The sequence below is a fragment of the Vulpes lagopus genome, chromosome 10 (genome assembly GCF_018345385.1).
Source record: "Vulpes lagopus strain Blue_001 chromosome 10, ASM1834538v1, whole genome shotgun sequence".
In the NCBI taxonomy this organism is placed as follows: Eukaryota; Metazoa; Chordata; class Mammalia; order Carnivora; family Canidae; genus Vulpes; species Vulpes lagopus.
In genome coordinates this window covers 82,512,688-82,526,557 of record NC_054833.1, presented here as the reverse complement: position 1 = coordinate 82,526,557, position 13,870 = coordinate 82,512,688, and the positions used below count along the sequence as shown (strand labels likewise).

Genomic DNA, 13,870 nt, shown 5'->3' with positions numbered 1-13,870 from the left:
TTAGAGAGGCAACAGGAAAGCGGTAAGTCACTGAGCTGTGGGTTTGAGAGAAGTGGGTCTCAGAGAGGTGAGAAGAAGGTGGGTGTGCCGGTAGAGCAGGCCTAAGGCGGTTCCTGGAGGAGGACGGTTGGACCCTGATAGGGTGGGGTAGTGGTTGGCGCGGTAGGGGGGAGGGGGAGGGGGAGGGGGAGGGGAGGCGGGAGGGCCCTGAGAGCGTGAGGTAGTGGTCGGCGGGGGAGGGGGGAGGGCCCATCCTGGGGGCGGGGCGTGCGCCGGTCCGGCCTCCGCGGGAGGGGGCGAGGCTGCGGCGGGCGCGTGCGCGCCGTCACGCCGGGCGTTTCAAACTCTTGCGGCCGGGACGGAGCGGCGTGAGCCCTGCGTGCGCTGCCTGGGAGCCGGCGCTGCTCCGCTGCCTCGGGGCGGGAATCGGCTCTTCCTCTCGCGGGATCCGGGTCCCGCCTCGACGCCCGCTGTGTCCTGACGCCCCGCCGACGGGGGTCGCCATGGTTCACTTCTTGCACCCGGGCCTCTCGCCGCGGAACATTGTCCCTCCGGACGCCCAGAAGGATGCGCTGGGTTGGTGCGTGGTGCAGGTGAGCGAGGGGGCGGGGACGCGGGCTTCGGCGGACGCCGCGCTCGTCCGGGAGTCGTCGGGGACGGCGGGGAGGCACCTGTCGGTTCGCTTGGCCGACGGGGGTGGAGTCCGCAGAGGCCAGGCGGCGGCTGGGCTGCCGTCGTCGCCGGGGAAGTGCTTGCTGGAAGGAAGTGTCCTGCCCGGGGCGTCCCAACCTCAGGGCGGAGCGCGCGGACGGCGCGCCGGAGCGTGGAGGCGCGGCGAGGGCGAGTCCGGCCCCCGGGTGACCTTGGGGCGGGGGTGGCGGTCGCCTCAGGGCTCGGACTCTTGACCCAGGTCCGCCCGAGGCAGCCGGCGTTTTGCCTGGTGGTGTAAGCTCGGAAGTGAGCCCTGGTCCCGCCGCCGGCGTCACCGGCACTACACGGCGGCGCTTATTTCTGTCCAAATGAAGCCAGACGCCCCAGACCTCGACCGCAGTGCCACGTGCGGGGTGGACGTGGCACCCCACAGAGGCCGTGACCCGGCAGTCCCTAGCGCCCGAGGCTTTGGGTCCGGGAGCTCGTACTGGGAGGCCCTCCTGAGCCGGGCGGGAGGGATCAGGAGCCCCGAGGCCGAAATTCCTTCAGTTCACGTGTTCTCCCCCCACGGGATTCCTATTAGACGAAACTTCTCAAAACGCAAACCGAAAGAGCCTGTTTGCTGCTTACTGTCTGTTACTTCGTTTCTTCAGTAATTCGGTTATCTCCTTTTTTTTAGGCATTGAGAGTCTCCATTTTAGCGGTGCGTAGTAGAGAGGTTGAGAACTCAGAAACTTAGTTGATTTGCTCAAGAACCTGAACTTGACATCAGGTGTTCTGAGGTCAGACTCCACATTCTACAGCGCCCCAAGGACCACCCTCTTAGAACTCAAAAATCTAGGAAAGGCTCAACGTAAATTACCGAGGGAAAGAAAGATGCATTGAGGTTGTACTTTACATACAACGCCTTGTTGGAAGGCTTGTGCCCTGCAAAGATCTGGCTTGTGCTAGTGTACTCTTGGACTCTTTATTTTTTATTTTTTTATTTTTTAAATTTAATTTATTATTTTATTTTTGGACTCACTTTTAAACACCACTATATAATTTGTAAATTTGTAGCTAATGGAAAAGCTGGGTTTTTAAGCATGTACTAGCACTGTCTCGAGCACATTTTTGTTGCCGCTGACTGGAATTATAATGAGCTTCCTTAAAAAAGTGATCAACTCTTTTTCTGTCTAGTTCCATAGTGTACTGTATACAGTCGCTTTCTTTATAAGATTTTTTTAATTAAATAAAATTAATACAGTGCATGAGTACGTTTTCATTTATGACACGTTTCTCTATTTGTTGATGTTGTCTAATTTTATTTAGTAATGTGTTGTAGGTTTTTTTTTTTTTTTTTTTAAGATTTTATTTATTCATGACAGAGGGAGAGAAAGAGGCAGAGACACAGGCAGAGGGAGAAGCAGGCTCCGTGTAGGGAGCCGGATGTGGGACTCGATCCTTGGACTCCAGGATCATGCCCTGGGCTGAAGGCAGATGCTCAACTGCTGAGCCACGGGCGCATCCCATAACTTGTTGTAGTTTTTATATAAAGGTCTTTCGCATATTTGTTAAATTGATTTCTATCTTCGATACTGTAAATATTTTTAAAAACAATACAAGCTTTTTTTATTGGTATATTGACCTTGTGTTCTACAACCTTGCTAGATTCCCTTTTCTCCAGTTTTTTTTTTTTGGATTTTTAAAGAGATTTTCTTCACAATCATGTCATCTGCAAATAAAGACAAACTTTATTCCCTTTTAATTAAGCTTTTTTTTTTTTTTAAGTCTATGCTTCTTATTTACCTCTTTCTAAATTGCATTTTCTAGGACTTTTGTAGAATGTTGAAGTGGTAAGAGTGGACCTCTTGGTATTCTAGATCTTTAAGTATGATACTGGCTATAGGTTTTTCCATTGATGCCCTTTATCAAATTAAGAAAGTTTTTCTTTTATTCTTAGTTTGCCAGCATTTTTTGTTTTTGTTTTTTTATTTGCCAACATGTAGTATAACACCCAGTGGTCATCACATCATTTGCCCTCCTTAATGCCTGCCACCCACTTACTCTGTTAATGTGGTGGATTTTATTGATTGTGAATTTAACTTTACATTCTAGGAATAATCCCCAGCTGGTCATGATGTATTGTTATTTTTTATATATCACAGGATTCTATTTGCTGATATTTTGTTAAGTATTTTTGTGTCCATGTTTATGAAGGAAATGGCTCTTCAGAAATATTTTATCTAGTTTTAGTATTAGGACAATGCTGACCTCAAAAAATGAATTGGGAAATATTCCCTATTAAGGTTTTCTTCATATTCGGGGCACCTGGATGGCTCAGCGGTTGAGTGGCTGTCTTTGGCCCAGGTCATGTTCCCAGCACAACTGGGCCAAAGCATTACTTTCATTTTATGTCTGTAAAAGGATCATAACATTCCTAAATGAATGTGCACTTACCAACAGATTGTTAGTTTTTGTAGTTTTTCTAGTAATTTGCCTATTTCATCTGAGTTATCAAATTTATTGGCAAAATTGTCCATACAGTTCCTTTATTGTCCTTTTAATGCTTATAGAATCTATAATTGTCTTCAGTCTTGTTCCTGGTATTGTTTTCTCTTTTTTCTTTCTCTTAGTATTTGTACTTAGGGATTTAGTAATATTATTAGTCTTTTTGAAGAACTAACTTTTGGCTTTGATTTATATCCATTGCACATCTGTTTCCTTTTTTTTGTGTTTTTTAAAATTTTATTTATTCATGAGAGACACAAGAGAGAGAGGCGGAGATGTAGGCAAAGGGAGAAGCAGGCTCCTCACAGGGAGCCTGATGTGGGACTTAATCCCTGAACTGGGATCATGCCCTGAGCCAAAGGCAGACACCCAACCGCTGAGCCACCCAGGAGTCCCCCCACCCCCTTTTTAAGAATTTTATGTATGTAAGTAATCTCCATACCCAAAGTGGGGCTCGAACTAGAACCCCAAGATCAAGAGTCACACGCTCTTCCCACTGAGCCAGCCAGGTGCCCCGCACGTCTGTTTTCTCTTATTTCTGTTCGTATCTTTATAATTTCTTATGTTTACTTTGGGTTTAACTTTCTCTCTTTTTTTAATCTTTTTATTTTTAAATATTTTATTTATTCATGAGGGACACACAGAGAGAGGCAGAGACATAGGCAGAGAGAGAAGCAGGCTCCCCTCGGGGGAGGCTGATGTGGGACTCGATTCCAGGACCCCAGAATCATGACCTGAACCAAAGGCAGATGCTCAACCACTAAGCAACCCAGGCGCCCCTTTTTTCTTTTTAAAGTGGAAACTTAGGTCATTAATCTTATATCCTTCTTGTTTATAATATTAACATTTGGAGCTATATATTTTCTCTAACACAGCTTTGGTTAATACCCATAAATTTTGATATATTGTTCAAAATGTTTTCTGATTTCCATTATGAGATTTTATTTGAGCCATGGGATATTTAGAAATGTATTGCTTCAATACCAAATAGTTGGGGATATTTCACATTTTTTATTTTTTTATTTTTTAAATATTTTATTTATTTATTCATGAGAGACACAGAGAGAGGCAGAGACACAGGCAGAGGGAGAAGCAGGCTCCATGCAGGGAGCCCGACGCGGGACTCAATCCCGGGTCTCCAGGATCACATCCGGGGCCTAATGCAGGCGCTAAACCACTGAGCCACCCAGGGATCCCCCTATTTCACATTTTTAAAAAATTGACCTCTAATGTAATTGTTGTCAGATCATATTCTATGATTTTAATTCATTTATATTTATTGATATTTGTTTATAGCTCAGATATGTTCGATCTTGGTGCAGGCTCTTATGCACTTGAGTATATATTGTACATTTGGGTGTGATAGTCTATGAATGTCAGATCAAGTTGGTTGATAATGTTAATTTTCTATATTCTTACTCATTTTCCAACTAGTTTTTTTAATGAATTGCTGAAGATGAGTGTTCATTTCCAACTGTAATTGTGGATTTGTCTTTTTATTTCAGTTTTTGCTTCATGAATTTTAAAACTGTTAGTAAGGGCATATATGTTTAGGAATTATGTCGTCTTGATGAATTAATCCTTTTATCTTTATGATTTCTGGTAATATTCTTGGCCTGAAGCCTTCATTTTCTGACACTAGTATAGTTAACTCCATTTTCCTTATAATCAGTGTTTACCAATCCTGTATTGTTTATGTTTAAAGCATATCTCTTGTAAACAAAGATCTTTTTTATCCTGTCTGACAATGTGTGCCTTTTGAATGAGAGTAAATGAGAGTAATTCTCAAAATAGTTGGATTTAAGTCTACTATGTTGCTATTTGTGTTCTATTTGTCTTGTTTTGTTTCTTCCTTCTCTGACTGCAGTATTGAACATTTTTAAAGTTCCATTTTGTCTCTTCTATTGATTTAATCTGTTTCTCCTTTTCTTTCTCTCAATCTTTTTTTCCCCTTCCCTCAGTCTTTAATGGTCACTCAAAGGTAACAGTTCTTTGTGTGTTTTTTTAATTTTAATTTTATTTATTATTATTTTTAAAGGTTTTATTTACTCATGAGAGATAGAGAGAGAGAGAGAGAGAGGCAGAAACACAGGCAGAGGGAGAAGCAGGCCCCAGGCAGGCAGCGCAACGTGGAACTCGATCCCGGGTCTCCAGGATCATGCCCTGGGCTGAAGGCGGCAATAAACCGCTGAGCCACCAGGGCTGCCCTGTTGTTTTTGTTTTTTGTTTTTTTTAAAGGTAGCAGTTTTTAAAGTGTGGACTCAGGACCTCTGTGGTCTCTAAGACGCCATTTTCTTTTTTTACTTCCTTTTTTTTTTTTTTTCTTATTTATTTGAGCACAAGTGGCAAGAAGGAGGGGGGCAGAGGGAGAAGGGAAAGTAGACTCACCACTGAGCAGGGAGCCCCATGGGAGGCTTAATCTCAGGACCCTGGGATCATGACCTGAGCTGAAGGAAGGTGGAGTCTTCTCTGACTGAGCCACCCCATGTGCCTCTAATACTCCTATTTTCTTAAGCTATACACTAATGAAATTTGCAAAATGTAAAACAGTGCTGCTGTTGTCACTGACCTTTAAAAAAATTGCTTTTGAAAACTTTTTAAAAAATTGTTCTTGGGGATCTCTGGGTGGCTCAGCGGTTTAGTGACTGCCTTTGGCCCACGGCGTGATCCTTGAGTCCCAGGATCAAGTCCCGCATCTGGCTCCCTTCATGGAGCCTGTTTCTCCCTCTGCCTGTGTCTCTGCTTCTCTTTCTGTGTCTCTCATGAATAAATAAATAAAATCTTTAAAAAACCGTTCTTAACAAAAAAGACAGGGGGCACCTGGGTGAATCAATCGGTTGAGTATCTGACTCAAAATATGTCCAACTAGATACAAAACATAAGCCCACTGGGATGCCTGGGTGGCTCAGTGGTTGAGCATCTGCCTTTGGCGCGGGTCATTATCTCAGGGTCATGGGATTGAGCCCCTCATCAGGCTCTGTGCTCTGCAAGGAGTCTGCTTGAGATTCTCTTTCTCTTTCTTCCTCTGCCCCTCCCCTCCCTTGAGTGCATGCATGTGCTCTCTTCTCTCTTTCTTCAAGATAAATAAATAAAAATTTAAAAAGATTTCATTAATCGATTTACGAAAGACACAGAGAGGCAGAGATATAGACAGAGGGAGAAGAAGCAGGCTCCATGCTGGGAGTCTGATGCGGGACTTGATCCTGGGACTCCGGGATCATGCCCTGAGCTGAAGGCAGACGCTCAACCACTGAGCCACCCAGGCGTCCCTTATTTATCTATTTGAGAGAGAGAGAGAGAGAGAGAGAGAGAGCTAAGAGAGAGAGCTCCAGCAGGAGCGGTGTGTGTGTGTGGGGGGGGGGGGGCGGGGGAAGGGGCAGAGAAGAACGCGAGAAGCAGGCTCACCCTGCCAAGCAGGGAGCTCTACGTGTATTTTGATCCCAGGATCCTGAGATCATGACCTGAGTAGAAGGCAGACATTTCAACCAACTGAGCCACCCAGGTGTCCCTAAATAAACAAATCTTTAAAAAAATGATATTTCATTGGGGCACCTGGGTGGCTTAGTTAAGTATTTAACGTGTGATCTCAGCTCAGGTTTCTGTCAGGGTTATGGGTTCCAGCCCCATGTTGGGCTCTATTGTGGGGGTGGTGCCTACCTCATAGAGGTATTTCATTGGCTTCTGGCTAGTCTTGCATCTGATGAAAATTCAGTTGTCATACTTTTAGAAAAATAACTGCCACAGTCCTCCCCCAACCTTCCATGTTAGGATTTTTTTTTTTTTAATCATTGGTTTTTAGGCATTTGTCACATTGTGGTGTCTTTTGTTTATTTCATTTTGGGTCCATTTCGCTCCTGGGATCAGTGGTTTTATGTTTTGTGTTTTTTTGCTTTTTAAATATTTTTTTATTCATGAGAAACACAGAGAGGCAGAGGGAGAAGCAGGCTTCCCAGGGGGAGCTCAATGTGGGACTCATCCCAGGACCCCAGGATCATGACCTGAGTCAAAGGCAGATGCTCAACCACTGAGCCACCCAGGCATCCCAGCGGGCTTATGTTTTGTATCTAATTAGACCTATTTTCACTTTTTAAGGAAAGCCATCAGATTTGTTTAAATTTTTCTTTGTACCCAGTGAATTAACTGTATGCTTCAATAAATATTTAATAAAAACAATTTCAGGGGAAGCCTGGGTGGCTCAGCAGTTGAGTGTCTGCCTTGGCTCCAGGGTGTAATCCCAGAGTCCTGGAATCAAGTCCCACATCGGGCTCCCTGCGTGGAGCCTGCTTCTCTCTCTGCCTATGTCGTGCCTCTGTGTGTGTGTGTCTCTCATAAATAAATAAAATCTTAAAAAAATAAAAAATAAAAATAAAAACAATTTCATAGGGGGCACCTGGGTGGCTCAGTGGTTGAGCATCTATCTGCCTTTGGCTCAGGACGTGATCCACAATGGGTTTTGATAGGTTGATACTGCCTGTTCTCCCTAATTCTGTCCATATGTTCTACTCTTTATCAAATTATGTTATTAATCCTAGAAATGCTCTTTCAGTGCTATTCCATTCCCCAATGTGTTTATATGAAGGAGTGATTAAGAATAATTATTTGAAGCTACAGGTACTTCATTTTTTAGTTACTTGTATTTATCTTCTTCATACTTCCAAAACGAATTTAAGATATCTTCATATTCTGCTTTTAGAAAGAAGGAAACAGCAACAAATCCAGTATCATCAGAGTTACAAAGTAGATAAATTAGGAAATTATTCACATTCTAATAAAAAGCCACCAAACTTTTCTTTATAGGATGCAGTAATGCAGAGTCATCCAGATAGCAAGGTATAGTGGAAATGAAATAATTTATAAAGATCCATATTTGTAATTTTTTTGCAGTTTGATCTATTGCCAAAGGTAAAGTGTCTGAATATTTCTTACTTTTTGGTTCATATTGTAAACTCTTGAACCTTGACATTATCTTTATTCTTTTAACATATGCTTGTTGAGCCTTTGCTTTGTTTCCCAGGTTGTACTGATGTGGGGAACAGTCACAAAGACACAGCTGCTTTTTATTCTAATTTCAGGGTTGGGAAAATTTAATATCTAAGTGAAAGGTTGTTGACGGCCTATTGGCAGGTCAGAATTTGTTCTCGTGTTCTGATTTTCAAAAGATGGTACTTGAGCACAGCACCTAGTTCTGGTACATGTTTTAAGACCACTGATAAAGAGTTAACTACAATAGACAATTTTTTTTAAAAATTTTATTTATTTATTCATGAGAGACACAGATTGAGAGAGAGAGACAGAGACAGAGGCAGAGGGAGAAGCAGGCTCCATGCAGGGAGCCTGATGTGGACTTGATCCCAGGTCTCCAGGATCAGGCCCTGGGCCGAAGACGGCGCTAAACTGCTGAGCCATCCAGGCTGCCCACAATAGACCATTTTTTTATCTTAAATTGGTATATCTTACAGAAAACCGTTAGAATTTTTCTACTATCAAAGGTATTTCAGGGAATTAAAGTGTTTTTGAGTGCAAATTTTTTTTATTAGTTTATATCCATCCAAGACAGTAGAAGGAATACAATTAGTCATTATGTTAGCTTATTTGAAAACATACCATTTTTAGCACACTAATTTCTAGAAAAAGGGGAAATCTAATTAAAACTAGATTGATCGAGATGGCAATGTGAACTTATATTATTTGATTTTCTTAACTTGGAAGATTTAGAATTGATGGTAAGAAAGTTTGGCAAATGATGCTTTTTAAAAGAAATGGTCTTGTTTCCTGTGTACTCTCAACGCATTGTGGAGATCAAAACTCTAATGCCATACATAATTGAAATGCCAAGGTAGAGCTGCAGCATGATGGCCTGACAACTTGGTTATTATTTGATTCAGCATTTTAATGTATTTTCTTTTTTTTTTTTTTTTAAATGTATTTTCTATGTTACCAGCCATGGCAACAGTGTAAAAGATTCTCTTGTTTTAAGGAAGCTCCGTGCCTAGTGTGGAGCCCAACTCAAGGCTTGACTCAGAACCTTAAAATCAAGACCTGAGTTGAGACCAAGAGTCAGACACTTGACTGAGCAAGCCACCCAGCTGTTCCTAAGAGGTTCTTTATATGAAATTACAGAGGATGTTGACAAGTAAATATCTGCTGCTGTTGATCAAAAATTAAAGCCTAAGCAAGGGATAAAAGTATCAGTAAAAATTAAGCAACCAAATAGATGTGATGCCATTTTACTGAGCAATAAAAGACTGGGGAAGTTCAGTTTTCTTCATGGTAGATTTGGAGTATTTGTGACAGTTAAATAGACATGTCAGGGAGGCAGCTGGGTATCCAGGACTAGCTTAATGAGATATGCCCTGGAGATTATCTGGAGTTCATTGGGTTTATAGATTAGTATCTGTTTAAGTAATGCTTACCCCAACATGAAGCTCTAATTCCGAGGTCAAGAGTCCCATGTTCCACTGACTGAGCCAACAAGGTGCCCCTGTAGATTAATATTTAGAGTCATGCTATTAGTAGTCAAATAATACAAAGAGGCATTAGTCATTAGTGGTCTTGGCAAGGGATGGAAACCTGATAGAGTGATTTGAAGAATGAATGGCATAGGATATTTATCTAAGACATCTACTGACTTCTAAAACAAAAACCCGTAGCAGAATACTATTGTATGATTCTTTTTACATAAAGTTCACACATAGAGAACTAAACCGTATTCAAGATCATGATTACCACTGGATGAAGGGATGGGAAATAGCATTAGGGAGGGACACAGTAAGGGACCCTAAATATTGGTATATTCAGTTTAAGGTACGGGGTAAATACAAGCGTATTTATTTCTTTTAAGATTTCATTTGTTTGAGAGAGGGAGAGCGTGTGCATACACACCAGGGTGGGGTAGGAGGGTGGGGGCAGAGGGAAAGGAACAAGCAGACTCCCCGCTGAACAGGGAGCCTGGTGCAGTGCAATCCCAGGATCCTGGGATCAGGATCTGAGCCAAAGGCAATTGCTTAACCAACTGAGCCACCCAGGCACCCCAGTACAAGACTATTTAAAAAGATGGGATGCCTGGGTAGCTCAGTGGTTGTTTTTATTTATTTATTCATGAGAGACACAGAGAGAGAGAGGCAGAGACGTAGGCGGAGGGAGAAGCAGGCTCCATGCAGGGAGCCCGATGTGGGACTCGATCCCAGGACTTCAGGATCATACCTTGGGCCAAAGGCAGGCGTGCTCAACCACTGAGCCACCCAGGGATCCCTGTCCCTTGTGTTGTATTGAAATTGTCAGATTTCTTGGTTGTATTCTCCACTGATCTGTTAGCTCCAAAAGGATTAGAACTATATTTTGCTCTTCCGTGTTTTTTTAGTGGCTGGTAAGAGAACAGGTGATGAATGAAGTATTGAGAGAACTTAATTTTTTTTTCCAAGGTAGAATAGAAAATAAAATCTTCCAATCAGTTACCAGTTGGAATAAGGTGGTTTCATTACCTATAAATCATAGAAATCACTATTAGGGTAAAGAGAATGTATCTTCAGATATCCTCATCAAGTAGTTTGAGTTTTTTGCATGACTACTTTCATGTTGAATTTTTGTAGATGTATTTTAACAAAGTTTTATTTTCTAGGAGGAGGCATCTCCCTACTCTTTGGTTAACATCTGCCTGAACGTCCTCATTGCTAACCTAGAGAAATTGTGTTCTGAAAGATCTGATGGAACCTTGTGCCTTCCAGAGCATTGGAGCTTCCCTCAAGAAGTAGCTGATCGATTCCTTGGGGTAATGACATGGCAAGGTAAAGATAAAGCTCCTTTAATTTTTATTTTATTTAATTTTTAAAAATAAAGATCCTTTATATTGTACCCTAATAGCACTTTACTATTTGAAAAGCATTTTCATAAACAATTTCTGTTTTGCTCCTTACAACAAGTGGATGGGAAATATGGAAATGATTCCCATTTTATTTATGTAGACATTTGAATCTCTGAGTCTTTTTGGGAACCTTTGACGGAAATTGATCTTGGTTCTAGGCTTACCTTGCTGTTGGCTTAGCAGAGTGAAGACAGTGGAGAACTAAACCAAGTTCCCACTCCTCCATCTCTCTGCTCTCTAGCTTCTGAATTGCTGTTGCTGTAGTCTTGTCTCCTACTCTTTTTTTTTTTTCCTAAGTTTTACTTATTTAAGTAAGTAAACTCAGCACTCAACATGGGGCTCAAACTAATGACCCCTGTATCAAGAGTCCTGTACTTTTCTGACTGAGCCAACCAGGTACCCCTCCTACTCTTTTCACTGTAAATATGAGACTTAAAACATTTTTTCCAGGGCATGTGGGTGGCCCAGTTGGTTAAGCAACTGACTCTTGATTTAGGCTCAGGTTATGATCTCAGGGTCCTGGGATCAAGCCCTGCATCTGGCTCTGAGCTTGACGAGGAGTCTGCTTGAGATTCTCTCCCTCTGCCCCTCCCACTGGTGCTTGCACACATGTTCTCTTTCTCAAATCTAAAACAAAAAAAACCTTTAAAAATGTTTTTCCTTTACCTACCATTGTAGTGGGGCTTTCAAAGGGCTATGTTTAATTTCCATATTACAGTTTTTTCTTTTTTCTTTTCTCTTTCGTGTTTTTAAAGATTTTATTTATTCATGAGAGAGAGAGAGAGGGAGAGACATAGGCAGAGGGAGAAGCAGGCTCCCTGCAGAGGAGGGAACTTGACTTTGGACTCGATCCCAGGACTCTGGGATTGTAAGCCAAGCCAAAGGCAGATGCTTAACCACTTGAGCCACCCAGGTGCCCCCCAGCTTTTTTTTTTTTAGATTTTATTTATTTATTTGAGAGAGAGTGAGCAAGCATAAGCCAGGGAATGGTCTGAGTGGGGAGCCCAATACAGGGCTTTAATCTTAACATGGACCATGAGATCATAAGCCAAAGGCAGATGCTAAATCAACTGAGCCATTCAGGAGCCCTACAGTTTTTTTTTTTGTTTGTTTTGTTTTTAATAATGAAAAGATTTTTTGGGGGGGGATGCCTGGGTGGCTCAGTGATTGAGCATCTGCCTTTGGCTTGGGTCAGGATCCCAGGGTCCTGGGATTAAGTCCCACATCGGCTCCCCAGAGGAGCCTGCTTCTGCCTCTGCCTGTGTCTCTGCCTCTCTCTCTCTGTCTCTCATGAATAAATAAATAAAATCTTAAAAAAAAAATGGGGATCCCTGGGGTGGCGCAGCGGTTTAGCGCCTGCCTTTGCCCCGGGGCGTGATCCTGGAGACCTGGGATCGAATCCCATGTCGGGCTCCCGGTGCATGGAGCCTGCTTCTCCCTCTGCCTGTGTCTCTGCCTCTCTCTCTCTGTGTGTGTGACTATCATAAATAAATAAAAAATTAAAAAAAATGGGGGGGTTTGGTAATCAATTGAGATATATTTTCACATACCATATAATTCGTCCATTTAAAGTATACAGTTCAGTGGGTTTTTTTTTTTTTTTTGTGTGTGTGTGTTTAAATCACAGATTTGGGCCAGCCATCTTCACAGTCAACTTCAGAACATTTTCATCATCTCAAAAAGAAACTCCTAACCCGTCCCCCAACCCTAAACAACTACTCTTCTACTTTCTATGAGTTTATCTTTCCTAAACAACTAATATAAATCAAATCATGCAGTATGTGCCCATTTATATCTGACTTCATTTACTCAGCATAATATTGTTATGATTCATCTGTGTTGTAGCATTAGTTACAACTTCATTTTTGCGGCTGTATAATATTCAGTTGTGTGGATTATGGCTAGTCATTCAATGAATAATGCTACTTACATTCGTGTACACATTTCTGTGTGGACATACATTTTCATTTCTCTTGGATGTATACCTGGGAGTAGAATTGCTTGGTCAAACAGCAACTCTATATTTAACTCTTTGAAGAATTTCCAAATTATTTCTCAAAGTGGTATCATTTTACTTTCCTATCAGCAGCATGCAAGAGATCTAATTTCTCCATAACCTCACCAAGAGTCCTTACTTGACTTTTTGATTATAGCTGTTCTGGTGGATGTGAAATATTTATTGTGGTTTTGATTTGCATTTCCCTAATGAGTAATGATGTTGAGCATATTTTTATGTGCTTTTTGGCCATTTTTATATCTTCTTTATTATTATTATTATTTTTTATAATTTTTATTTATTTATAATAGTCACACACAGAGAGAGAGAGAGAGAGAGAGAGAGAGAGGCAGAGACATAGGCAGAGGGAGAAGCAGGCTCCATGCACCGGGAGCCCAATGTGGGATTCGATCCCGGGTCTCCAGGATCGCACCTTGGGCCAAAGGCAGGCGCTAAACTGCTGTGCCACCCAGGGATCCCTCTTCTTTATTTTTTTTTTTTAATTTTTTAAATTTATTTATGATAGTCACACACACAGAGAGAGATAGGCAGAGACATAGGCAGAGGGAGAAGCAGGCTCCATGCACCAGGAACCCGACGTGGGATTCGATCCCGAGTCTCCAGGATCGTGCCCTAGGCCAAAGGCAGGCGCTAAACCACTGCGCCACCCAAGGATCCCTTCTTTGTTATTTTTTTAAAAGATTATATTTATTTGAGAGAGAGAGAGAGCGAGAGTGCACAAGCAGGGGGAGTGGCAGAGGGAGAGGAAGAAGCAGGCTCTCCACTGAGCAGGGAGCCTGATGTGGGGCTTGATCCCAGGACCCTGGGATCATGACCTGAGCCAAAGGCAGACACTTAACTGAGCCACCCAG

At 42.3% G+C, this 13,870-nt stretch overlaps 1 protein-coding gene across 2 annotated transcripts in view; it reads left to right on the top strand.

Annotated features, from left to right (window-relative positions):
• The first annotated feature begins 248 nt into the window (after positions 1–248).
• The window catches only part of ZYG11A (zyg-11 family member A, cell cycle regulator), a 69,953-nt gene continuing 56,331 nt past the window's right edge, over positions 249–13,870 (top strand). Inside the window, exons 1-2 of one of the 2 annotated variants that reach the window (XM_041770558.1) lie at positions 249–593; positions 10,760–10,925. In XM_041770558.1, coding sequence (XP_041626492.1) covers positions 504–593; positions 10,760–10,925 — 256 coding nt within the window. In that variant the 5' untranslated portion in view covers positions 249–503. Of the gene's footprint in view, positions 594–10,759; positions 10,926–13,870 lie in introns of those variants that run through there. The other variant, XM_041770560.1, reaches the window with a different exon arrangement.